The sequence below is a fragment of the Macrotis lagotis genome, chromosome 2 (assembly GCF_037893015.1).
Source record: "Macrotis lagotis isolate mMagLag1 chromosome 2, bilby.v1.9.chrom.fasta, whole genome shotgun sequence".
NCBI classification, from domain to species: domain Eukaryota; kingdom Metazoa; phylum Chordata; class Mammalia; order Peramelemorphia; family Peramelidae; genus Macrotis; species Macrotis lagotis.
In genome coordinates, this window is record NC_133659.1 from 237,439,752 (window position 1) to 237,466,465 (window position 26,714).

The window sequence follows — 26,714 nt, forward strand, 5'->3', positions numbered from 1 at the left end:
TAATTGGAAAAATAAATAATTAAAAAAGAATACATCTCCTACCCATCACCATAAGAGATATATAATCTATTTCTCTTTATTTTCATTTACAATGTATCATGGAGAATGGTATAAAATGCTGATTGAAGTGTAATTTCTATCAGGTTGTTTTCAAGTTTTCCCAGAATTTTTAAAAAATCAAATCAGGAATTTTTTTCTGGATAATTTATGTGTCACCTTATCAAATACTGTATTATTCTATTTCTTCCTGGCTTTTTCTGGCAGTTGCAGAATAATTTTATATTATTCAAATTTCCTTTCTTTTTTATTGGATTGTCTTTCTCTTGATTGCTTACAGAATCTATTTCTGAATTAAATTTTTTAATTTAGCCATTATATACCTTGAAATTTGAAACCCCTCCTCCTTTTCTTCTGGAGATGATCTAGGAATTCTTTTATTGGTATTGAACTTTCTGTGTTTAGAAGTTCTGGACAATTCTCTTGTATTATTTCTTCCATTATGGTGTTCAGGTTTTTGTCCTCCCATTTCTGGGGAGACCTATGATTTTTATGTTGTCTCTATACCTCCTGTCTTCAAGATCAATATTTTCCCCATTTTAATAGCATATTATTTTTTCCAATTACATATAAAGATAGTTTTCAAAATCCATTTTTATAAGATTTTGAGTTCCAAATTTTTCTCTCTCCCTCCCTGCCCCCCCCCCCCCAGTTAGCAAATTATCTGCTATAGGCTATACATGTAAAATCATGTCAATATATTCCACATCAGTCAAGTTGTGGAAGATGAAACAGAACAAAAGGGAAAAATCACAAGAAAGAAAAGAAAAAATAAAGCCCCAAAGTTAAAATAGTATGCTTTAATTTGCATTCAGGCTCCATAGTTCTTTCTCTGAATGTGGGTAGCATTTTCTATCGTGAGTCTTTTGGAGTTGTCTTGGATCACTGTATTGCTGAGAAGAGCTAACTGTCATAGTTGATCATCACACAATGTTGCTGCTAATGTGTGCAATGTTCTCCTAGTTCTGCTTACTTCACTTAGCATCAGCTCATGTCTTTCCAGGTTTTTTGAAATCTGCCTAATCACCATTTCTTATAGCACAATAGTATTCCATAACATTCATGAGCATCCCTTTAATTTCCAATTCTTTGCCTCTACAAAAATAACTATTATAGATATTTTTGTACATATAGGTCCTTTCCCATTTTTTTCTTTTCCATTTTTTTTGTGATTAGTTATAGTATTGCTGTATCAAAGAGTATGCACAGTTTATAACCTTTTGGGCATAGTTGTAAACTGTTCTCCAGAATGGTTGGATCAGTTCACAACTCCACCAACAATACATTGGTGTCCAAGTTTTTCCACATTTTCTCTAACGTTTATCATTTTCCTTTTTTCTATCATATTAGCCAGTCTCATAAATGTGAGTTACCTCAGAGTTGTTTCAATTTGTATTTCTCTAATCAATAGTGATATAGAACATTTTTTCATATGGCCTATAGATAGCTTTAATTTCTTTATCTGAAAATTGCTTGATTATATCCAATTTATCAATTGATGAATGACTTGTATTATAAATTTGACCTAGTTCTCACTATAGTTTTATAGTTTGTCAGAAACATTGACCGTAAAATTGTTTCCCAGTTTATTCTTTTCCTTCTAATCTTGATTGCTTTGATTTTTAATGCAAACCCTTTTTAATTTAATTAATAAAAATTGTCCATTTTGTAATTCATAATGTTCTACATCTCTTGGTCATAAATTCTTCCCCTCTCCCTAGATATTTTTTTAAAATTTTATTTATTTAAGGTAATGGGGTTAAGTGACTTACTCAAGGTCACACAGCTAGGCAATTATTAAGTGTCTGAGATCCTACTGACTCCAGGGCCTGTGCTCTATCCACTGTGCCACCTAGCTGCCCCCCAATAGATCTTACAAGTAAACTATTCCTTGTTCCCCTAATTAGCTAATAGTATCACTCTTTATGTCTAAATCATATACCCATTTTGACCTTATCTTGGAAAGGATGTGAGAAGTAGGTCTATTCCTACTTTTTTGCAAAACTATTTTCCAGTTTTACCAGCAGTTTTCGTCAAATAGGGAGTTCTTACCCCAGAAGCTGGAGTTTTGGGGGTTTATCAAACAGTGGATTACTACAATCTTTCTATTTCTTAGCCCCAAATAGTTTTGATGCTTTCTGCTTTATAATATAGTTTTAGAATTAGTTCATCTAGACCACCTCTATTTGCTTTTTTTTCATTAATTCTCTTGATATTCTTAACCTTTTATTCTTTTTTTTTTGCAGGGCAATGGGGTTAAGTGACTTGCCCAAGGTCACACAGCTAGGTAAGTATTAAGTGTCTGAGGCCAAATTTGAACTCTGGTCCTTCTGACTCCAGGATCAGTGCTCTATCCACTGCATCACCTAGCTGCCCCCTTGACCTTTTGTTCTTCCAGATGAATTATTTTTTTTCTATATATATATTTTTTCTACATATAGACATAGTCTATTCTGACTATACAACTTTAGAAGGAAATTGTTCCCATCTATGCACTAGGGGAATATGGAGGAGCAGAGTGCCTCTGGGCAGAATGCCTTTGGGCATTCTCCAAGGCCTCATTACATATGAAAGAAATACTTTTTTAAAGAACTGATTTGATTGTAAAGAGAATGTTTGTAAAACAGTATCTGTCCCATTGATGTTCAAAGTTCTTTTCCATGTTGAGTGGGGTTTTGGGAAAATAAGGTCTCTATAAAAATTTTTTTTGGTATTTTGGTGTGGCATGATATGCTTTTGCTTGCAGAGTGAGCAAGTTTTCTTTAATGTTTTTGATTATTTTAGGTTTTCCTTTACTTCTGTAAATTTGCATTCTTAATCTATTTCTTTCATGATTTCTTTCTTGCCATTGTAGATTACGGTTTTTAAAATTTGGTTCATTATTTTTGTTGTGCAGTCCATAAATTTTGCTCTCATTATTTTCATTTCTCTTTAAATCAGGAATAGCATATTGCATGTTCTCTCCAAATTCTACACATTCCTCTTTCTCATCAAGTATTGGAGAAATGGAAATCTGGAAATCTGGAGGCTACATTTCTTTTCTGCTATTAATATTTTCCCTGTGGATTTATCTACTTATGTTGTATGTCTTTGATTTTTCTTCTTACCAAAATTTTCAGTAATTTCAAAATTCTGCCCCCTCCTTCCCCCCCCCCCCCCCCCCATTGCTTACTTTTAGACTTAATCCTCTCTGATGGTGATTTCCTTGGGGGTTGAATCTCAACATGTCCCTGCCTCTTTTCATAATGAGTAATTAATGGTTCACCAGCTTAGGCCTCTATACCAACTAATTTTGGGGAAAATAAAACTTGCTACAGATGGGTGTAGATTCTTTTTCTCAGGCTTGGTGGACTACTGCACTGCCTCTTCATCCCCACAGATGCCTGTTCCTGTTCTCCTACTCTCTTAGTTCATCACTTCTTTGCTATGACTCTACTGGTGCTTCCAGTCTGATTTCTACAGTTTGGGTCTCCAAGTATCTAGGAAAAGGGGGTTCAATTTCAAGCCTGGTTAGTGTCCTGCCTTTTTCTCACTGTTCCTTACCTGTCCTACAGAAATTTTTTGCAACAGAAAATCTTGCCATGGTGGCACTGTCCGTGTCATCTCAGCAAACTCCTTAAACCTAGAGCTTTGTTTTTGTGTTGGTTGTCTATTTTGGTCAGAATAAACCTCCAAAGTCTAGAGCTAGGCTCTCTGTGGCAATGGAAAGAGAGAGGGAATTCAAAGAAATCAAACATTAGGACCTTGGGTCAGTCAGTATACTTGTCTGGTGATAGTGGTGGTGGTAGTAATAGTGATGGTGGAGAGGTCCATTTATGGATTTCTTAAAAGCTTGTTTTGGATACTAGGAGTGCTAGACCACAGTGACAGTAGAAGTTGCTTTATCTTTGGCATACCACTTCTATTTTGGAGAAATTTGAGATATTCAGTGAAATGAAGTAAAAATTTCCAGTTCATGAAAATGTTCAGTTCTCCATCTTGTTGATTTCATGACCTGAAATTCCTATCTGACAGCTTTTAAAGACACAGTGTGTTCTGACTATGCAACCTTTGGAAGGAAATTGTTCCTACTATGCGCCAGGGAAATGTGGAGGAGCAGAGTGCCTCCAAGTTAGGTGATCTGGGCATTCTCCAAAGCCTCATTACATATGAAAGAAATAATTTTTTAAAAAACTGATTTGATTGTAAAGAGAATGTTTGGAAAACATGTACTTGTACCATTGATGATCAAAATTCTTTTCCATGTTGAGGGGGTTCTGGGGAAATGAGGGAGAATTTCCTTGAAAGGGTTAGTAAGAAAGTAGATAAAAATGGACACCAGATGTATGGAATACTGAGTGCTGTAGGCAAGGAAATACAATGCCTGTGTACAATAGCACAAACTTAAAATTTATTGAATATCTGAATGCAATCCTTTAGTAGTGCAATCAGAACTTTATAGCTTCAGTTCTTCCAAGGTACATATGAAGAAATCATGGGACTGAATTCAAGTTCCAGTACTAACACTTAATTACTCTATGATCACAGACAAGACCACTTTTTGTGGTCTCAGTTTCTGCATCTGTAAAAATGTAATAATACTCAACTTATCTATTTAAAAGGGCTATTGAGAGGAAAGTGCTCTGTAAATCTTAAAGAAGGTAACAAAGTACTGGGGAAAGATCATTTGCTTTAAATACAGAGAGCCTGGGTTTAAGTCTGTGACCTTAACTTGCCTGGGCTTCATAAAATAGAGAGTATAGTCCTGTGATATGGAAATTTTATAAAATGAGAGTTATCTAAACTTTATGTTTTATCCAGTTTCTGTACACAGGATCAGGTAATAAATATTTGACTGAATACAATTCTATAGAACAGAACTTTGTATATTAGAGGAGTTTTATTTCTGTGTTCTCCCCTTTGGGAATAGAGAATTTTGGGGAAAAGTTTGGTGGGACTAGATTTGCTTTTATCAGTCTCCATTTCCATTGAGGACCAATCTATAGGAGACAGATTTCAACTGCAAGGAAAGGGATGCAGTTTATGCCTAAGGAAAATTGTCTGGGTCATGAATTCTGTTAGATACCAGAATGGGTGACCAAATAAAATTGTGGTATGAACCACTTTGAAGGCTCTCTATTTAACTTATCCAAAGATGACTGCTCTTATATGAAAATGAAAAACAGGTTCATTTCCCCAGAATGTAAGGCTGGGTGTTTAACTCTTTTCTCAGGGGAATGTTATTTTAGGATAGAATTTTAGAATCATAGATTGAAGCTTTGAATAAAATCTTAGAATCTCAAACTAGAATTTTGAGATTCATAGAGTTGGAAAAGACTTTAAAGTACAATCTGGATCAGTTCTTTACCTTGTATAGATGATTAATGGGCCCCAATCAATAAAATATCCTCCTCTCCCTGAGTTCTTACACCTTTCTAGTGACCATACATTTCCTTATTACCTTCTTCATTGCTCCTGAGACCTCTTTATTCCTTAAGCTGTAGATAACAGGATTAAGCATAGGTGTGAAGACTGTGTAGAAGACGGATACTACATCATCCTGTCCTGGTGAGTGATAGGAGGCTGGCAACATGTAGGTATAGATGAGTGGTCCATAAAAAAGGTTGACCACTGTTAGGTGGGAGGAGCAGGTAGCCAGGGCCTTGTGGCGTCCCTCCGCTGACTTCATCTGAAGAACAGCAGCCAGGATCAAGGCATAGGAGGTGGTGATAAAAGCAATGGGCACCAGCAGCACGACCACACCTGTAACAAATAGCACTTTTTCATAGGCAGCTGTGTCAGCACATGCAAGTTGCAACAGGGAGGGCACCTCACAGAAGAAGTGGGCAATTTTCCTTGAGCCACAGTAGGGGAACTGTAAGGTCAGAATTGTCTGAACAGAAGCATTAAGTGACCCCCCAAGCCATGAGGTGATTACCATGAGACAACAGACCTGCTTGCTCATGAGTATTGGGTACCGAAGTGGATTACAAATGGCAACATAGCGGTCATAGGCCATGAGAGCTAAGAGAAGGCACTCTGCTGCTCCCAAGAACATGAAGAAGAACATCTGGGCTCCACATCCCCCAAAAGAAATGCTTGTCCAGCCATAGAGGAAACCCACAATCATCTTAGGGACTGTGACTGAGGTGAAGAAGATATCTAGGAAGGAGAGTTGACTGAGCAGGAAGTACATGGGGGTATGGAGCCTTGAGTCCACCCAGATTAGAAGGACCATGGCCACGTTGCCAGTCATAGCAAGGACGTAGATCAACACAACCATGCTGAAGAGGAATAGATGCATCGGCGTGTTGTTGAAAAGACTGGTGAGGACAAAACTAGATGTGGAGGAATAGTTCCAGTGGTCTGAAACTGCCCCTTTATGGGTTTGGCTAGGGTGAAAAAAGAGAAAAGGACATTTGGTTATTAGTCATAGAACGAGCTCTGGCTGTGTTTATGTACTAGACCTTAACTGGTGTAAAATAAAAACAAATCACAACGGATTTAATTTGTGCTCCATAAATATCTGTCTTTAATCAATCTGTTTTATATTAAGAAAACTGAACCAATAGGAATAGAATTCTTCTCCTGCTTCTTTTCCCTTTGCCCCCCAATTCTCTTCCAAAAAGTAATGAAGTTAGGAGAATTGCTGAACATTAGCATTACCCTAACATTTCCCCTGGATTTTTTCCTTTTTTTCAATTGCTGTTACCTTTCAGTTTCCTAACTGTGACCCTTTGTTGGCAATGTTTTCAGATGCCATTAGTCTTTGACATTTTTCATAGTTAGGAACAATGTTTGTCCTTCATTCTCTTAGAAGATCATGACATCAAGGAGGTGATGCCATGACAAGTATGTGAATTGGATTTGAGTGAGTGAGGGACTATGCTAAGTCTCCTCCAGAACCATCTGGATTCAATGGTCAGTTAGGAATCAGGTTGACTGGAGGTGGCCCTGGATATGAGGCAAGCAAGGTTAAGTGACTTGCCTAAGGTCACACAGCTAGTAAGTGTCAGGCATCTGAGGTTGGATTTGAATTCTCCTCCTCCTGATTTCAAGGCCAGTGTTCTATCTCTTGCATCAGCTAGCTGCCCCACAAAGATAGGGATAGGGACAAATCAAATCACATTGTTCTCCAGTTTTCCCAACACATTCTGATTTTTTTTTTTTGTATAGGGAACTCTACCATGAGGAAACTCCCTCTATTATATTGCAAATTGGCTTCTGTCCTATTAATTTATCATCTTAGAGAATTGTCTGGGAGCACTGAGAAGGTGAAGAACTTGCTAGGGCCCCAGAGCCTATATATATCAAATGTCATACCTGAAGCTGTGTTAGGTAGGTACTTTGACATTTTTAGGAATATGAAATCAGATTATAAGGACTATTTAAGACAGCGTAGAACTTTGAAAGAAATTATAAAAGGGCATCGAGTAGCCTAAAGAAATGGATTATGGAAGGGGAAAAGGTAACCCTTTTTATTTTGGGATAGCATGGGATGTGATTCTTAAAGTTTTTTTATTTTATTTTTTAGCACCATCTGATCAAGATACTTTCCCCCCCTCTTTTCTTCCCTCTTTTCCTCCCTAAGTCAATTTGGTTGGTCCCTGGTCCTTAAAGTATTGGTTCTTAGGCTTCTAATATAATTGGTTAGGGGCCGAATGTGATTGATATATCTGACAGTAAAATCTCCACAGGCTCAATCTCTATAAAGGACCTATAGAAACATGGAAATTTAGAGGTAGAAAGAATTGTCATCATTTCATCTGCTTAATTGCAGTAATCCCTTCTAGTGTATTTTTGACATATTCAGCTTCTGCAGGAAGCATCCATATCATTGGAAAGTAGCTTATTCTGCTATGTAAAAAGTACTGTCAGAAAATTCTTTTTTACATTGAATCTTTAAAAAACCTCCCTCTGGGGGCGGCTAAGTGGCGTAGTGGATAAAGCACTGGACCTGGAGTCAGGAATACCTGGGTTCAAATCCAATCTCAGACACTTAATAATTACCTAGCTGTGTGGCCTTGGGCAAACCACTTAACCCTGTTTGCCTTGCAAAAACCTAAAAAAAAAAACCAAAACACCTCCCTCTGACTTCTACCCTTGGTCCTAGTTTTTTGAATAGACCAAGGGACTATTTGACCACAGGGTCAATTAGACCAAGCCTAATTCTTCTTCCAAATGTCTGACTTTCAAGTATTTGGAGTCAATGATTATACTTCTCTTATTGTCTCTTTTTCCAATTAAACATTTCTAGTTATTTTAAGAGATCCTTATTTGAAATGGTTACAACTCAGTCAACGTTCTCTGGAAGGAGTCTATCCATATTGTATAAAATGTCTCTCAGAATGGATATAGAATGAGTAAATACAAGATGTACTAAGGACTAAGTGCCTAAGCTAAAACACTCCTAGGTTTCCTGTCTATATTCTAAAATTTCTACTGAATAAAGAAGTTGCCAATGTAGAAACTCAGAAATCTATTTTTTAATCAATGAGTTAAACATGAACTATTATGTAATAGACAGGTACGTAGTATAATTGAATTATATTTACAATGAATTGAGGAATACTATTTAAATAACATGAACCAAATGCTTATGGAAAATATAGTAAGGCAATAATCAATGAGTGTTGGAAGAACAGATGGAAGTTTAGAATTCTTCTGTAGAAATATCTGACAAAAAAATCACAAGAAAGGCAGCTTGAAAATTTGATTTAGATCTTTGATAAAGGGTAGTTTTCAAGGAAATAGTCAAAGAGAAACACAAAGAAAACAGTGGAAAAGTATGATAATGTTAAGAATCTGCATTCAATTCTGTGCTTTGCTGTTTTTGTGCTGTGTGGTTTTGGGTAAGCCACTTAATCTCATTTTATAACCTTTTATGGGCTCATATATTTGTCCCTGAAACGGATCTCAGTTGTCATCAAGTACAATCTCCTCATTTTACAGATAAGGAAATGAGGTCTTGAGAAGTTAATAATTTATCCAAGAAATATCAGTGCTTGGATTTGAACTTAGACCCTCTGCCTTCAAATAGCATGTTTGGGCTTTCCAAAGCACCCTCTTGTCTCTCCTCATCAGTAAAACAAGGGAACTGGACTAGATGAACCATTATAGTCATTTATAGTGATAGTCAACATAGTAGAATAAAAAGAAAACCAGTCTCAACACCTTTCAAGTTGTGTGTCTTTGAGTAAATTATTTTATGGACTTGAACTCTAGTTTCTTTATCTATAAAGTGAAAATAATACTATCTGTCCAACTTATCTCACAGAATTGTTAATGAGAATCATGTGATAATAAAAACGCATCGCATTTGCATGATACTTTTAAGTTTTACTAAGAACTTAGGTAGTGCTTAAGCCAAAATAAAGTTCAAATCCATTCTGAGACAATGGCTGACTATGTGACAAATCACTTTTCTCCAGTTTCCTCATCTGTAAAATAGGGTTAATGATAGCATCTACTTCCCAGGGTTGTTGTGAGAATAAAAAAAGATAATATTTGTAAAATGATTTGCAAACTTTAAAGTGCTTTATAAATGCAAGCTACTATTATTAGTGCAAATATTTTTCACTCTCATTCCTTAGATAATGAAATTAGACTCAGGAGATAAACAACTTAGTCTTAATCACACAACTAGAAGGTAGCAAAGGCAAGACTCAAACCCAGGACTTCTTTACCTAAGAGAAATATATTTTCTCTTAGAACATGTTGCCTTTGAGTGTGAATAGGTTTTGTAAAGTGTAAGGATGTATATAAACATAAACTATAATGATTAGAACCTAGGCGTGCAGGACCACAGGTTTAGAGCTAAAAGGGGCCTTAGATTTACAATTTTGGTCTAAGGAGAACAACCACATCATTTTATAAATGTTGAAACTGAGGTTCAGAAACTTGCTCAGGGTCACATAACTAGGAATTATTTGAGACAGGGTCTTCCTGACTGAAGTCAGGAATGCTATCTAGTAGCCTCCAATTCAGGCTAGCTGAATGGAATTCAGCATTGAAGAAGGTCCACTCACAAAACTGTTCAACTACCATTAGAAATGTTTGAGGTTGCTACCATTTATAAGACTATCAACAAAAGTTTTGATTTACTCATTTATGCCAATGGTGCTTATATAGACATATGAAAATAGTTTTGCATGATTAATTGCAATTAAATTACAATTAGTATTCAGTTAAGCTTAATTTATAGATGGGGTAGTGAGGTTTTTAAAAGCATTTCACAGGAGCATAGGTCTTGTTCAATATTCATTGAGACCCAGAAGATCTCCTTTCTCAAATTACACTTACTTAACTATGAACATGTTATGGCCCTGCAATAGATCATAAGTTTCTTGAGGGCAGGATGTATTTCATTTTTGTCTTTGTATTTGTCTCCAACACTTAGCACAGGATCTTGTATAGTAGCTATAATATATAGTATATATAGTATGTCATAGTAGCTATGTTATATAGTAGCAAAAAATCAATTTATTCTTTTGAATTTGGTGTCACATCAACATAGCCATTTGCAATGGAAGACAGCACCTTGTAAACCACAGTATAAAATGCAGTAGGACAGAGTGCAGGGAGTTTTCAGGAGGAATTTACAACCTGAGTTTTAAAGTTCTGGAATGGGTGATTTGGAAGGATGCTTTGGAAACTGTGATTAAAGTTGATATAAAAGTAATTTCTTATGTAGTAAGAAGACAATTTAAGACTCTTATTCTCTCTATCCAGGTTACTCACCTCAGATTTTCCTGATCTGAGATTTCCATCAAGATTCCAGAGAATTCTCAACTTCTTGTTATTCTCATTCCTACTCAGTCTGTTTTATTTTCTGGTTCTTGAAGTTCTTGAAGTTTTTGGCAATTAGTGAATTGATTACCCTGGGAAATACAAAAGGGGATAAAATAGAGATGGGTGGGAAGGGGATTATGGGAAGATGGCAAAAGTAGGTCAGAAAATTTCAAGCTCTCCAGTTTCCTCCACCAAGTTGAAAAAATACCTCGGAGTGAAAGTAGAGTAGCAAACACAAACAACATTATAGCAGAACAATCTATTTCTTCTGGGACAAAAAGGAAAGATCTGAAGAAAGATCCTGAGACTTAGGTTCCACAGACTGAGTGAAGTGCAAATACCTCCTGGGTAGTTCCCTCAAATCCTGGTTGGAAGGTAGCCTTCACTTTAACCACAGGGATTTTCACCTCTTGAGCAATATGGGGAGTTTGGTGTCTGAGGCAGGGAAAAGAGTGAACCTTCACTGATAAGGAACACCAACCCCAGTGCAGGTGAGACCAAGGGAGAACTGTTATTGCCCCTAGAGCAGGAGCTGCAAACATCTGACCTAGGGGCTATTTGGCAACTACAGGCAGGATTCGAAATTTAATAAATTTTAATGATGAATTAATTAAATGTTTGACCAAATATAGCAGGGGAATGATGTTATAAATATTCAAATGACCCTTGGCAGAGAAAAGGTTCCCCACCCCTGCATTACAGGGTTCTCAGCACAGTGTACTGAGGAACCCCAGCTGAAGGTTGAAGAGAGAATGGAGTGGATAAGTTCTGACCAGGACAGAACTCCTGAGGTCAGAGACACCATCCCTTACACTGCAGGATTTGAGGTGAATGTAAGAAAAAATTCTTTAAAATATTTTTAAATGAACATAGACAGTTACTATGGAAATACAGAAGAACAAAGTTCATCTTCAGAGGGAAATAAGCAAACAAAAAACATCTCTCCCACCTCAAAGAGTAATGACAAATGGCTACATGCTCAAAAAGAATTCATAGAGGAGCTCCAAAAAGATTTTAAAAATCAAATAAGAGAGATTGAGGAAAAACTAAAAAAGAACATAAGAACAATCCAAGAAAAATTATGAAAAGTAAACCAGTTGGCAAAGGAGATCCAGAATCTTAAGAAAATGACTCTGAAAATTAGAATTGAGTAAATCAGTGAAATTATGAGACAAAAATAATAAAACAAAATATAAAGAATGAAAATATAGAAGAGAGGATGAAAAATCTCAAAGAAAAATAGCAAATCTGGAGAACAGATCAAGAAGAGAAAACAAAAGAATATAAGGACTACCTCAAAGCTACAGAAAAAAAGGAATCTTGATACAATAATACAAGAAATAAATAAATTTTCCTGAAGTGTTCAAATAAGAGGGGAAAGTAGAAATAGAAGAAATTCATTGATCACACAACCTGAAAGGAACCCTAGGAGGAAAACTAACAGGAATATCATAGCTAAATTCCAAATTCCCCAGGTTAAGGAGAAAATATTAAGAGCAATGAGAAAAAAGAAATTCAAATATAGTGGAATCACAATTAGAATTACACAAGCCCAATCAGCAGTTATTTTAAAAGACTGAAGGTCTTGGAACACACCATATCAAGGAGTAATTATGGCTGAAAATGTCATAGCCAGCAAAATTAAGCATAATCCTGAATGGAAAAAAAAGGGACATTCAAAGAATTGTCAGGTTTTCAGGATTTTGTTGCAAAAAGAACTGAACTTAATAGAAAATTTGACATAAAAGAACCAAAAGAAATATAAGGTAAATGTCAAAGCCTAACTACAAGGGACAGAATAAGGACACATTATTTACTATCTATATGTGGAAATATAAACCGCATGTCCAAGATTGTCATTAGTAATTGGGAAGTTAGAAAGAAAGATGGGAGTAAAGCTGAGTAGGATGGAATTTTTAAAAGTAAAATGGTCTAGTGGTGGCTAGGTGGTGCAGTGGATAAAGTACTGGACCTGGAGTCAGGAGTACCTGGGTTCAAATCTGGTCTCAGACACTTAATAATTACCTAGCTGTGTGGCCTTGGGCAAGTCACTTAACCACATTTTCCTTGCAAAATCCTAAAAAAAAAAAAGATGAAAAAATGCAAATGAGCTGTGAGAAGAATTGATACAGAGGAATTAGATGGGGAAGGAGAGCTGGTAGTTCTGGAAACCTCTCATCAGGAATAATTTAAAGAGGGAACAGTGCATATATAAATACATACATATTTATGGCTATAAAAGCCCTCTAAATTCAGAAAGAAATAAGAGGAGGGGACAGGGAGAGTAATGAGTTAGAGGTAAGGGAAGAGGATAAAAGGGTATATAGAAAGATTAATAGATTAATGGGGAAAGGCATAGAGAAGGTTATGTAAAGGAAGATTTCTTTGAAGAGTGATTGATTAAGGAATAGGAGGGCAAGGTAGTGAGCCAGTAGAAGTAGAGGAGTGAGGAGGGATTATTGCTTTCAGGAAATGTTTTAAAAATGAGATACACACAAACCAAATGAATATATATATATTATATATATAATATATATATGTATATATATATATATATATGGGCGTATAAATGAGTGTATATGTTTTTGCATATAAGTATGTGAGTATATACACTTCTATGTATATTTATGTATATGTCTATGCTTAATTATAGTTGTCCTGAGGGAAGTGGGAGGGAAAAAAAGTAAAAGCAGAGAACAGAAGAAAACCCACAAGGAAGCAAAGAAAAAATGAACACATTATGTAATATTTATTATATATAGTCTCTTTTGAAATTAAATTTATTGTTTTATCTTATAAATCCTCTCATGTTTTGCTGTGCACATGACAATCTTTTTTTTTTATTTTGCAAAATAAAAAAATATATTTAAAAAAGGGAGCCAATTTCCCTTCATCTAGGTTGCTCTATATACCACAATTGTTTTTCCTCTCTTGGTCCCTATGTTTATTTCTCTTTATCTCTCAGGCCACTAAGACTTTTGTGACAAACGAACTGTTTGGAGAAATAGTAGCCATTAGACAAAATAGTTTCCAGCATCCCTTCTAGAACTGTTTATATTTATTCATTATCACATAATTTGCCTAGCCTGAATGTTCTAACCTTTGGATAAGCAGGTTGAATTGATATAATCTATGTAGAGAGATTCTTACAAGGTTTTCCTTCTCAGAATAGATGAAAAAATTCCTCCTTTTAATTTAGCTATAGAAGACATGCCCTTCAGAGTAGGAAAGAGAAAGTCAACTTGGTGATATAAGAAAGGTAAATCTTCAATTCTAACAAAAGAAAGAAAAAAAATTCATTCAGTCAGCCAAGTTGCTGTCAATTTCTCTTATGTTTTTCTTTTCTATCTCATGGTTTTCTTTCTTTTCCCTTAATATTAATTCTTCATACAGAAAATATCTAATATGTAAACATGTTAAACCCAAATGTATGTACAATATTCATCAGACTTTGGTGCTGAGGGAAGATTGGGTGGGAAGGAAATTATGTAACTTAAAAATATGCACAGGCATGTGGATGAATGTTGGAAAACTTTCATAACATGTAATTGGAAAAATAGAAGAAAATATCAATTGGGAAAAAACTGCTTCCAAAGCAAAACAATTGGTTTCTTTATTTTTTGTTTTTATAAATTTAATTATTTTATATTATTATTTCATATTATTAATTATTAATTAATATTGTTTTATTATTAATCTTATAAATTTAATAAATTCAGTCATAATTAAGTTAATTTAGAGGAAAAGATGATTCAAAAGGAATTTATTTGACTGAACTTTTCATTTTTTAATAGTTATGTTGGAGTCATATTTACCTTTCTCAAAGTGAAAAGCCAAGAGTGAATCTATTTTTTGTTAATTTAAACAATTTAGATTACATCTGATTAGTCATCAGGGTTGGTTGGCAGACTTCTCCCCTCAAGTACCTTTTTCTATGTTGCATAGACAATGGACATGGACTAAAATAAGTCTAGGAGAGAAAAATTAGTGCTTCTTAAGCAACTTTTAGATTCCTGGTTGACATTGGTAAAGATCAGGAAAGACAGACTTTTCTTTTCTCCTCAGGTTGGCATAGTGTCCAGTTTTCTTAGAGCACTTATACTTGAACAGAAATTTAGACTCTTTGTTGTTCAGTCATTTTTCAATTTGTCCAACTCTTTGTGATCCTTTGGGGTTTTCTTAGCAGAGATACTAGAGTAGTTTGTCACTTTCTCTTCCAGCTCATTTTACAGAGTAAGAACTGAGGCAAACAGAGTTAAGTAACCTGCCCAAGGTCACACAGGTAGTAAATGTCTAAGTCAGATTTGAACTCAGGAAGATGAGTCTTCCAGATTCCAGGCCTAGCACTCCACCCACTGTGCCATCTAAATAACCCAGTTATTTAAATGCACAAATATCTTTGACAATAACAGTTGACTATCAGTTGAATAATGTAAAACAGCTCTTTTTATGGATTACAAAGTATTTTGTATACATGATTTCCCTTGATTCTTGATTTACCCTAGTTTCTGTTAGGTCCATAGTGCAAATACTATTATAATCCTTTTACAGATGAAGGGTCAAGAAAGTGAGTGGTCTAAATCATTACCTCTCTGACAGTGGCACACTCAGAATTTAAACTCAGGTCTTCTACCTCTAAATTTAATATTACATAATGAATACATTCTTAAAATTAGTTATGAAATAAAGTAAAATAAAATGACTAAGCAACTGGTACCAATTGTCTTAAAAATAACCAACTGATTTTAATAATTTCCTTCCTGATTTTCACACTATTCCAATGAGGCAAATTGAGCAAGTATTATTATACCTATTTTACAGATAAAGAAACTAAAATTAGAGAGATTAAATGACTCTCCCAAGGACACCCAGATAAATGATGAACAGAACAGAGATTCAAATTCAGGTTTCCTATATCCCAATCCAGTGTTCTTTCTACTTAAGCACTTTCGTTCCTACAGGTAAATCAGGTAAATCACTTTATAACCTGAGAGTAACAATAGACTTTTCTCCCAAATTTAAAAAAAAATCATGGAATCTCAGACTTGGAAATGACTTCAAGAGTCATTTAATCCCATTCATACTTGAATAAGTATTTCCTCCATAATGTACTTGGCAAGGGGTCATTCAGCTTTTGTTTGAAGACCTCTACTAATGAAGAATCTGTTACTTACAATGGAACCCATTCTAACATTTGGATAACTAATGGTTAGGAAATTTTTATTTGTTTCAAGAATCATAATCCTATGATTATTATTTCATATTATACAATCCCACAAATACTTGAAAATAGTTCTCTCTTCTCTCAAAACATTTTCTAAACATTCCAGCTACTTCAGTTGCTCTGTATATGGCATGAACTGGAGACCTTTCAGAATCCTGGTTGCCTTTCTTTGGATGTTTGCCAGATTATTTGCTTTCTTAAAATGTGATACTTAAAAAAGAATATAGTATCACAGATCACAGAAGTGGTCTCAGTAGAGTTTCATGAGAAAAGTTGCCTTCCTAGTTAGCTTTCCTAACACCCAATTATCTTTCTAGAATGCTTGAAATCTATCCCATTAAAATCCCTATGTCTAAGAGGTGGCTAGGTGGTGCAGTGGATGAGAGCACTGGCCTTGGAGTCAGGAGTACCTGAGTTCAAATCTGACCTAAGACACTTAATAATTACCTAGCTGTGTGCCCTTGGGCAGGTCACTTAACCCCATTGCCTTGAAAAATCTAAGAAAAAAATCTCTATGTCTTTGGCTTTTCCAAGTGAACTACTATTTAGTCACATCTATGTTCTCTGACATTAAGTCAATATAGCTTTTCTTCAAAGATTTGTTATCTGCAAAGTTTGATAAGTATCTCAATGAAATCTTTAATTTATTGATAAGAATGTTGACTAGCACAATGCCAAGCATAAATCTCTGGGGTACTACAATAGAAACCTTGTAAGTTAACACTGAGTCATTATTGACTTTTGGGTCTAGCCATTAAACCAGTTTTGAATCTTTATTACTAAATTACTACATAGTTTACATCTCATCTTTTTCATAAGGATAGGATAAAAATCATTCTCAAATATTTTGCTAAAATTTAGCTTAACCCATAAATACTATTGTATTTTGATGTTTTAATCTCTTAAAATTCATGATTTTATCAACCTGGGGCACTCTCTCCTTCAATTTGTCTTTGATTTAGTAGAGAAATTTTAAGGATCTATCCATAGATAGATAGCATTTGTTAAGTGCTTTGTCAGTGTTAGAAGCAGAGTCTGAACAAAATCCTCTTAGCTTCAAGTCCAACACTCTATCTACCATGTCAGACTTTTTTTTCACTAGTCTTATAACTGTTCAGAAAGGGAATGTCTAGTGTTAATAGCACTAATTAATTGACAGCTTAGCATGAAGTCATGTATTTGTTATCTTTCCTTATGTATTTATTTATCCATTTATTCCTTTATCTGTTTTAAGTATTTTGCAAGGCAATGGGGTTAAGTGGCTTGCCCAAGGCCACACAGCTAGGTAATTATTAAGTGTCTGAGGCCACATTTGAACTCAGGTACTCCTGACTCCAGGGCCAGTGCTCTATCCACTGTGCCACCTAGCTGCCCCCCTTTATCTGTTTCTTCATTTATTCACTCATTCATTTGTTTATTTTGGATTTTCAATAACTTGGGCAGTTATTGAAAATCCAAAATAAACAATATCGTGTACTAGAATTTTGTTAGAAATCAAAGCAAATCTCAGTGGCACACTCCATTCTTTTTCTTTTTTTGAAAACTGGGAAAATATTTACCCTTTTCAAATTCTGCAGTACTTCTCCAGTCCTCTGAAATCAAACATTACTAATAGTGACTCAACCCTTTTACTACCTGATAATGTTGCTCATTTGGACCACCCTTCATCTTCATATCCCAAATTACTTCGTTTCTGCTCTCCTTCAACATATACCTAAATAACCTCATCTTCCTGCCCCTTTAAAAATCTCACTCACTTCTCAGCTGGGCGGCTAGGTGGTGCAGTGGATAGAGTACTGGTTTTGGAATCAAGAAGATAGGAGTTCAAATCTGACCTTAGACACTTGACACTAACTAGCTGTATGACCTTGGGCAAGTCACTTTACCTGATTCCTCACATCCAGGGCCATCTCCAGTCGTCCTGATTCATATTTGGCCATTGGCTCCAGATGACTTTGGAGGAGAAAGTAAGGTTGGTGACTTAGCACAAAATCTCCTCACTCAAATCTAATTCACATGTTTGTCACGACATCACCTCCCTGATGTCATCCTCCAAATAACTTCTCACATCCCTTTACCCTTCTTTACTACTTTTCCCCTGACAGCTCATCTTTGAAAGGAAGCAATCCTTTCTGGGGGAGCGTGATCCCCCCAAATAACCTCTCATGTCCACATGTCCACCTACCTTTCCTTACTGCTTATTTTCTTTTACAGGAATTTTTTCATGTTCCATGCGAATCTTTAACTGTCTATATCCCCCCCCCCCCCCCAGCCCAGGCATCACCCTGAAGGTTAAGATATAAATGCCAAGGGAAAATCAGTTCTTTGCTCTAATTGAAGACTTGAACAAAATATTCTAATTGAAACAGGAGGATTTAAGGTTAATGATCAGGAAGAAAATCTTGGCAAGGATTCTGGCACAGGTTACAATTTAACAGAATCTCTGGGAAAACAGTTTTGCAAACAGGAAGATTCTCACCTGCAGATGTTGCTTTAAGAGGTATCCAGGATAGAGGCAAGGACCTGGAAATGTTACATTTTAGATCTCTTCCAGATAGTGATGATTTGTTTCTTAGCATTACCAATGGGATTAATCAGTTCGTTTCAGAAGAGTCCTAAGAGAGTTATTGAAAATTTTCAAGTTTTGCAATATTTTTAGAGAACTGGGGACTGTGTGAGATTGACATTTTTAGATTAGTTCATCCATATTACAGACATCATTAAGGGCTCCAAATATCCTTAGTGCTCAATATATTCCATTCCCAATAAATAGGCAGAAAGTGAGTAGTGCAGAAAGTAAGATGACATCCCTTCCACTTGTGTCTATGGGGAAATACTACCTTGTTAGCAATTATTGATACCATGGAACAACAGCTGCTGCTGCCACTTACTCATACTCACCCCTCACCCTTCTTTCTTGATTATATCTCTTTATCTTTCTGTGCTGAGTCATTATTCTGAATAAGTAAAGATCTAATATAAAGACCACTTGAACTGAGTTTTAGTCCTGGTTCTGCTGATTACTAGATGTGGGAGTTTGGGCAAGTGATTTTTCTGAACCTCAATTTCCTGCTTTGTACATGGGATCTTAGATTGGAAGGGTCAGTAGTGATTTTATAGATGAGGTCCTAAAAAGTTAAGTGACTTTAACCCCATTTGGGAGAAAGACTCTAATAACTCAGGAATTTTCACTCTATTCGATAGAATATACTGAACTAGAAGGGACAGACACTCAGAATTTTCTATGACTTAGAATGATCTAAAAAACACTACCTTCTTAAAAGGGGGGACAGGAAAGAGACAGGAGGAGGTAGGGGATTTGAATGGGGGTAAATCTCATTACACTAAGAGGTACAAAAACTCTATGGTAACAGAGGGGAAGAAGGGAACAGATAAGAAACACCTGAATCTTCTCATCAGACTTGGTTTAAAGTCAACCTACACATATTCAGTTAACTTATAAAATATCTAACCTTTAAAGTATTAAAAGGGGAAACGGGGAGGAGGGGATGGAGAAAGGGAAGGGGAGTGGGGGAAAAGGGGGAAATAACAAAAGGAAGGGAAGGGAAAAGGGAAAAAGGGAAATGGGAAAGAAAGGGGAGGGTGTGATACAGGAGGGCAAACACACTGAAGGGGGTAGTATTCGGAAACAAAATACTGGGGAATATGGATAAGGGGGGGGAAGGGGGAAAATACAGAGGGAAGATAGCATGGAGGGCAATAAAGAATTAGTAATCATAAATTTGAATGTGAATGGGCTGAACTCTCCCTTAAAATGTAAGCAAATAGCAGAGTGGATTAAAACCAGAATCCTACAATATGTTGCTTACAAGAAACTCATTTGAAGCAGAGAGATACATAAAGAGTAAAGGTAAAAGGTTGGAGCAAAATATATTTTGCTTCAACAGAAGTAAAAAAAAGCAGGGGTAGAAATCCTTATCTCAGAAAAACCAGCAGCAAAAAATGATAGTGTTAAAAGAGATAAGGAGGGAAACTTTATCCTCCTAAAAGGTACCATAGACAATAAAGTCATTTCAATACTGAATATATATGCACCTAGTGGGACAGCACCCAAATTCTTAGAGGAGAAGCTGAAAGAACTACAGGAAGACAAAGACAGCAAAACTCTACTAGTGGGAGAACTCAACCTCCCCCTCTTAGATCTAGATAAATCAAATCATAAAATAAACAAGAAAGAAGTTAAGGAGGTAAATAGTTAGAAAATTTAGATATGGTAGACTTATGGAGGAAACTGAACGGGGATAGAAAGGAATATACCCTTTTCAGTACATGGAACTTATACAAAAATTGACCATGTACTAGGACATAAAAACCTAATGATCAACTGCAGAAAGGCAGAAATAGTGAATACATCTTTTTCAGATCACAGTGCAATAAAAGTCATATGCAGTACTGGGCCAGGGAGATATAGACCCAGAACAAATGAGTGAATCAAAAAACAAATTATAGAAAGAATTAACCATTTTATCCTACATAATGATAATAATGAAACAACAAACCTATGGGATTCATTCAAAGTGACTCTCAGGAGATATATTATAGCTCTAAATGCTTACATGAATAAATTGGAGAAAGAGGAAATAAATGAACTAAACATGGAACTAAAAAAATTAGAGAAAGAACAAATCAAAAATCCTCAATTAAATACCAAACTAGAAATTCTAAAAATTAAAGGAGAAATTAATAAAAATTGAAAGCAAAAATCTATTGAATTAATAAATAAAACCAAAAGTTGGTATTATGAAAAACCAATAAAATTTATAAACTTCTGGTCAATTTGATTAAGAAAAAGAAAGAAGAAAACCAAATTGCTAGTATCATAAATGAAAAAGGTGAACTCACCACCAGTGAGGAGGAAATTAAAGTAATAATTTGAAATTATTTTGCCCAACTCTTTGCCAATAAATTTGATAATCTAAGTGAAATGGATGAATATTTACAAAAATATAAGTTGCCCAGGTTAAATGAAGAAGAGATTAAATACCTAAACAACCCTATCTCAGAAAAAGAAATTCAACAAGCCATCCTTGAACTCCTTAAAAAAAAAATCTCCAGGGCCTGATGGATTCACAAGTGAATTCTATCAAACATTTAAGGAACAATTGGTTCCAATTCTATATAAACTCTTTGGAAAAAATAGGGAAAGATGGAACTCTGTCGAACTCTTTCTATGAAACCAATATGGTGCTGTTACCTAAACCAGGAAGAGTTAAAACAGAGAAAGAAAATTAGAGACCTATTTCCCTGATGAATATAGATGCAAAAATCTTAAAATCTTAGCAAAACAATTACAAGTTATCACTAGGATAATACATTTTGACCAAGTAGGATTCATCCCAGGAATGCAGGGTTGGTTCAATATTAGGAAAACTGTTAGTATACTCAATTATATCAACAACAAACCTATCAGAAATCATATGATCATATCAATAGATGCTGACAAAGCTTTTGACAAAATACAGCATCCATTCCTATTAAAAACACTAGAGAGTGTAGGAATACATGGACTGTTCCTTAATATAATTAGCAGTATCTATCTGAAACCATCAACAAGCATTATATTCAATGGGGAAAAACTAGAAGCATTCCCAGTAAGATCAGGGGTGAAACAAGGGTGCCCATTATCACCACCACTATTCAATGTTGTATTAGAAATGTTAGCGTCAGCAATTAGAGAAGAAAAAGAAATTGAAGGAATTAGAATTGGGAAGGAAGAGACACAACTCTCACTCTTTGCAGATGACATGATGGTCTACCTAGGGAATCCCAAGAAATAATCCAAAAAACTATTGGAAACAATTAGCAATTTTAGCAAAGTTGCAGGTTATAAAATAAACCCTCATAAATCCTCAATTTTTCTATATATGTCTAGCAAGATACAGCAGGAAGAGCTAGAAAGAGAAATCTCATTCAAAGCAACCTCAGACAATATAAGATACTTGGGAGTCTATTTGCCAAGACAGACTCAGAATCTTTTTAAAAACAATTGTAAAACATTTCTCACACAAATTAAATCAGATTTAAATAATTGGGCAAATATCAACTGCTCATGGATAGGTAGAGCTAATATAATAAAAATGACAATTCTACCAAAACTAAACTATCTGTTTAGTGCCCTACCAATCAAAATTCCAAAAAATTACTTTAATGAGTTAGAAAAAAATTGTAAGTAAATTCATATGGAGAAATAAAAAGTCAAGAATTGCCAGGAGCTTAATGAAAAAAAGTGCAAAAGAAGGTGGCTTAGCCGTACCTGATCTAAAATTATATTATAAAGTATAAGTCATCAAAACTGTTTGGTACTGGCTAAGAAATAGAGTGGTGGACCAGTGGAATAGACTAGGTGTAAAAGCAGGAGATGATTATAGTAATCTGCTGTTTGATAAACCCAAAGAGTCCAGCCATTGGGATAAAAAAGTCCCTCTTTGATAAAAACTGCTGGGATAATTGGAAGTTAGTATGGAAGAACCTTAGATTAGACCAACACCTCACACCCTTTACCAAGATAAGATCCAAATGGTTACAGGACTTAGACATAAAAAGCAATACTATAAGCAAATTAGAAGATCAAGGACTAATCTACCTGTCAGATCTATGGAAAGGGAAGCAGTTTATGACTAAGGAAGAGTTGGAGAACATCACCAAAAACCAATTAGATGATTTTGATTACATTAAATTAAAAAGCTTTTGCACAGATAAAACCAATGTAACCAAGATCAAAAGAAATGTAGTGAATTGGGAAACAATCTTACAGCTGATGATTCTGACAAAAGACTCATTTCTAAAATATACAAAGAACTGAGTCATATTTTTAAAACAAAAAGCCATTCCCCAATTGACAAATGGTCAAAGGATATGCAAAGGCAATTTACAGATGAGGAGATCAAAGCAATCCATAGCCATTTGAAAAATTGCTCTAAATCATTAATTATTAGAGAAATGCAAATTAAAGCTTCTCTGAGGTACCACCTCATACCTCTCAGACTGACCAATATGACCAGGAAGGATAATGATCATTGTTGGAAGGGTTGTGGGAAATCTGGGACACTATTACACTGTTGGTGGAGCTGTGAACTCATCCAACCCTTCTGGAGAGCTATTTTGAACTATGCCCAAAGGGCAACAAAAATGTGCATACCCTTTGATCCAGCAATACCACTACTGGGTCTATACCTTGAAGAGATGATGAAAAAGGGTAAAAACATTACTGGTACAAAAATATTTATAGCAGACCTGTTTGTGGTGGCAAAGAACTGGAAATCAAGTAAATGTCCTTCAGTTGGGGAATGGCTTAGCAAACTGTGGTATATGTATGTCATGGAACACTATTGTTCTATTAGAAACCAGGAGGGATGGTAATTCAGGGAAGCCTGGAGGGATTTGCATGAACTGATGCTGAGTGAGATGAGCAGAACAAGAAAAATACTGTATACCCTAACAGCAACATGGGAGTGATGTTCAACATTGAAGGACTTGCTCATTCCATCAGTGCAACAATTGGGAACAATTTGGGGCTGTCTGCAAAGGAGAGTGCCATCTGTATCCAGATAATGAGCTGTGGAGTTTGAATGAAGTTCAAGGATTATTCCCTTTAATTTTGGAAAAAAACAGATATCTTATTGTCTGATCTTGTTACCTCTTAGACTTCTTGTCTCTTCTTTAAGGATATGATTTCTCTCTCATCACACCCAATTTGGATCAAGGGACAACATGGAAACAAAGTAAAGACTGACAGATTGCTTTCCATGGTGGGGTGGGGGAGGGAAGTAAGATGGGGGAAAATTGTAAAACTCAAATAATATCTTTAATAACAATAAATTTAAAAAAATAAAAGAGGGGGAAAAAAAAGTTAAGTGACTTGACCAAAATCAAGCGATTGTAAATAGCAGAATAAGTAAGAAAACAGACATATTATGTAGAACAAGACTCAAGTAGACAACTCTAAATTCCCCCAATATCCCTCCTTTTTCTACATGGGTTTATTAGATTGATCATTTGGCTTGAATTGATAGGTCAATTAAATGAAAATGATAGTTTTGCTCAGATGTCTTACCAAATCAGCCAATTTAAAAAATATCGTCAACACGGATGAGACACACATTTCAGTTCATAGCTGTATGAATTGTATATAGAAAGTTGAGAAATCTTCAATTAGAGTCTACCTTATTAGGGCTGCAACTACTCATTCCTTGATATAGAAGGGATTCAAATTAACATTTAAATTCAATTATTCTTCTGTCCCAGAATTCATGTATAACTTGAGTTTCCAGTCAGGTTTGACATGAACATTATTTATGTTGCTGTGTATGCTGAGACATCTTCTTTCCCACCCTAGCTATAGTACTACTATGCTAAATTCATTTTGACTTCTTTAAAAGAATTCATTTTGGATTTCTTTGGCTTCTCCACAAAACTTCCAGAAATTTTATCATTGTGATATCTTATCATTTTGAAAAATCTGATCAGTCTTTTTACTCACACTCATCAATACTCTCTAACCTTTCTGATTAGAAAGCCCAATCAAAAACTCCTGTGTTTAGGGAGATATCCTTGGATATCTCCTCATTTCTTACTTACCTGTACTCATTTTGAACATCTTTGACTTCTCTATGCCTCCCTCTCCCAAGCATAGGGTGCCTTCACCTCTGGTCCTTCACTTTTTCTCTTTCTTTTGTAGGTTGTCTTCTTCCATTAGATTGCAACCTCCTTGAGGACAAGAACTACCTTTCTTTTTTTCTTATTTGTATATCCCCAGGTTGCTTAGCACAGTATCTGGCACCTAGAAGGGATTTGGGGTGCAAGAGTTTTTTGGGAGACACATTTCTGGAGATGTGGTGTCAGATTTGGGGCATAGGATGGGAGGACTGATTGCAGAGTTAAGGGAGAGAGAAAAACCTTTGTAAGCTGTAGATATGTAGGGGAAGTCAGCTCTTCAACATGGTAAGTTGGAGTACACAACTCCTCTTCCTTCTTCCTTCCTTCCTTCTTTCTTCTTTCCTTTTTTTCTTTCTTCCTTCCTCCTCATCTTTACACCAGGACAACTTTAAACTGCCGAAGGAGAAAATAAAAGCAAGTGAAGAATGTTAAGTGAAATTTCTTATGTGGGTTTTAATTGGTAAAATTTTATTGCTTATTGCAACACATGAGAGAAAAAACTCCATCTAACCATAAATTGTAACTGGTAGAGTTTGTTATTTGGGGAATATAATAAATTTTATTCTAAGATTTGATTGATGGATCATTAAGTCAGTCATCTACCATTTGGAAGAATTGTTACAAGCTAATGCCACAAACTCCTCAGAGAAAATATGAACCTAAACTGTCACAGATGGAGGTATCTGGAAACAGGCTGAAAAGACAATCTTTGATCTCAGTACAAGAAAAACTTCTTTTGGCTCAATTTCCTCAATGTGCTCCTTGGAAATGGAGTTTCTCACCTGGTTATTCCTGAGTCTATCTGCTGCATGGCTGACTTACCTAAAGTCAAACAGAGCTAACATTATTTGATCCACTGTATTAAACACTAATTTGATTTTGTTTCAATCATGTCCCAACTTTTTATCTCTTTAGCAGATTTCCACAATCAGAGCAAATAACCAATGAAAGACATGGGTGCTTATGCAGTATAATATTTCCCTACAGATTGATAAGACCATTGCTGCCTTGATTGCATAACATGATAATATGGTAGATATGTTGATTCAACTTTCAATGACCAAAGTCATATATTACTATTTTGTTATCCTCACTTCTCTATACTGTTATTGTTGTTCTTTCTTTTTGTTACAGTTGTATGCATATTATCAACTTCAAACAGGTTGGACTCTGGACTGAGTATATCATGGAAAAGACCACAAGTTGAAGACTTTTGCTTTCTCTTTTTTCTGGGGGGGGGGTCAATTTTTTTTCTAGATTGCCTATTTTTGTTTTTGTTTTTTTGCTTTCTTTTTTAAATTAAACAAATTTTATTTTGAGTTTTACAATTTTCCCTCATCTTGCTTCCCTCCCCCCATCCCCCACAGAAGGCAATTTACTATTCTTTACATCATTCCCATAGTATGCATTGATCTAAGTTGAATGTGATGAGAGAGAAATCATATTCTTAAGGAAGAAACATATAGTATGGGATATAGCAGAATTACATAATAAGACAACATTTTTAAAAAAAATTAAAGGTAATAGTCCTGGGTCTTTGTTCAACCTTCACAATTCTTTCTCAGGATGGCATTCTCTCACAGATAACCCCAAATAGTGCCTGATTGTTTTTCAGTTTGTATGAGCAAGTCCATTAAGTTTGATCATCACCCATGTTGCTGTTAGGGTGTACAATGTTCTTCTGGTTCTGCTCATCTCACTCATCTCACTCAGCATCAGTTCATGTAAATCCTTCCAGGCTTCCCTGGATTCCCATCCCTCATGGTTTCTAATAGAACAATAGCATTCCATTACATACATATGTCATAGTGTTTTTTTTATTTTTATTTTTTTTGGCAAGGCAATGGGGTTAAGCCACACAGCTAGGTAATTATTAATTGTCTGAGACTGGATTTGAACACAGGTACTCCTGACTCCAAGACCAGTGCTTTATCCACTGTGCCACCTAGCTGCCCTCCACTGCGCCACCTAGCCACCCATATCATAG

At 35.4% G+C, this 26,714-nt stretch overlaps 1 protein-coding gene across 1 annotated transcript; it reads right to left on the reverse strand.

Moving 5' to 3' along the window:
• Window positions 1-5,461: 5,461 nt before the first annotated feature.
• LOC141512119 (olfactory receptor 2T27-like) lies at window positions 5,462-25,538 on the reverse strand. Its single transcript, XM_074220991.1, has 2 exons — window positions 25,510-25,538; window positions 5,462-6,428 (listed from the first exon to the last, which is right to left on the reverse strand). Exons 1-2 carry the CDS (start codon window positions 25,536-25,538, stop codon window positions 5,462-5,464), a joined length of 996 nt encoding a protein of 331 aa, XP_074077092.1.
• Between the last annotated feature and the right edge of the window lie 1,176 nt (window positions 25,539-26,714).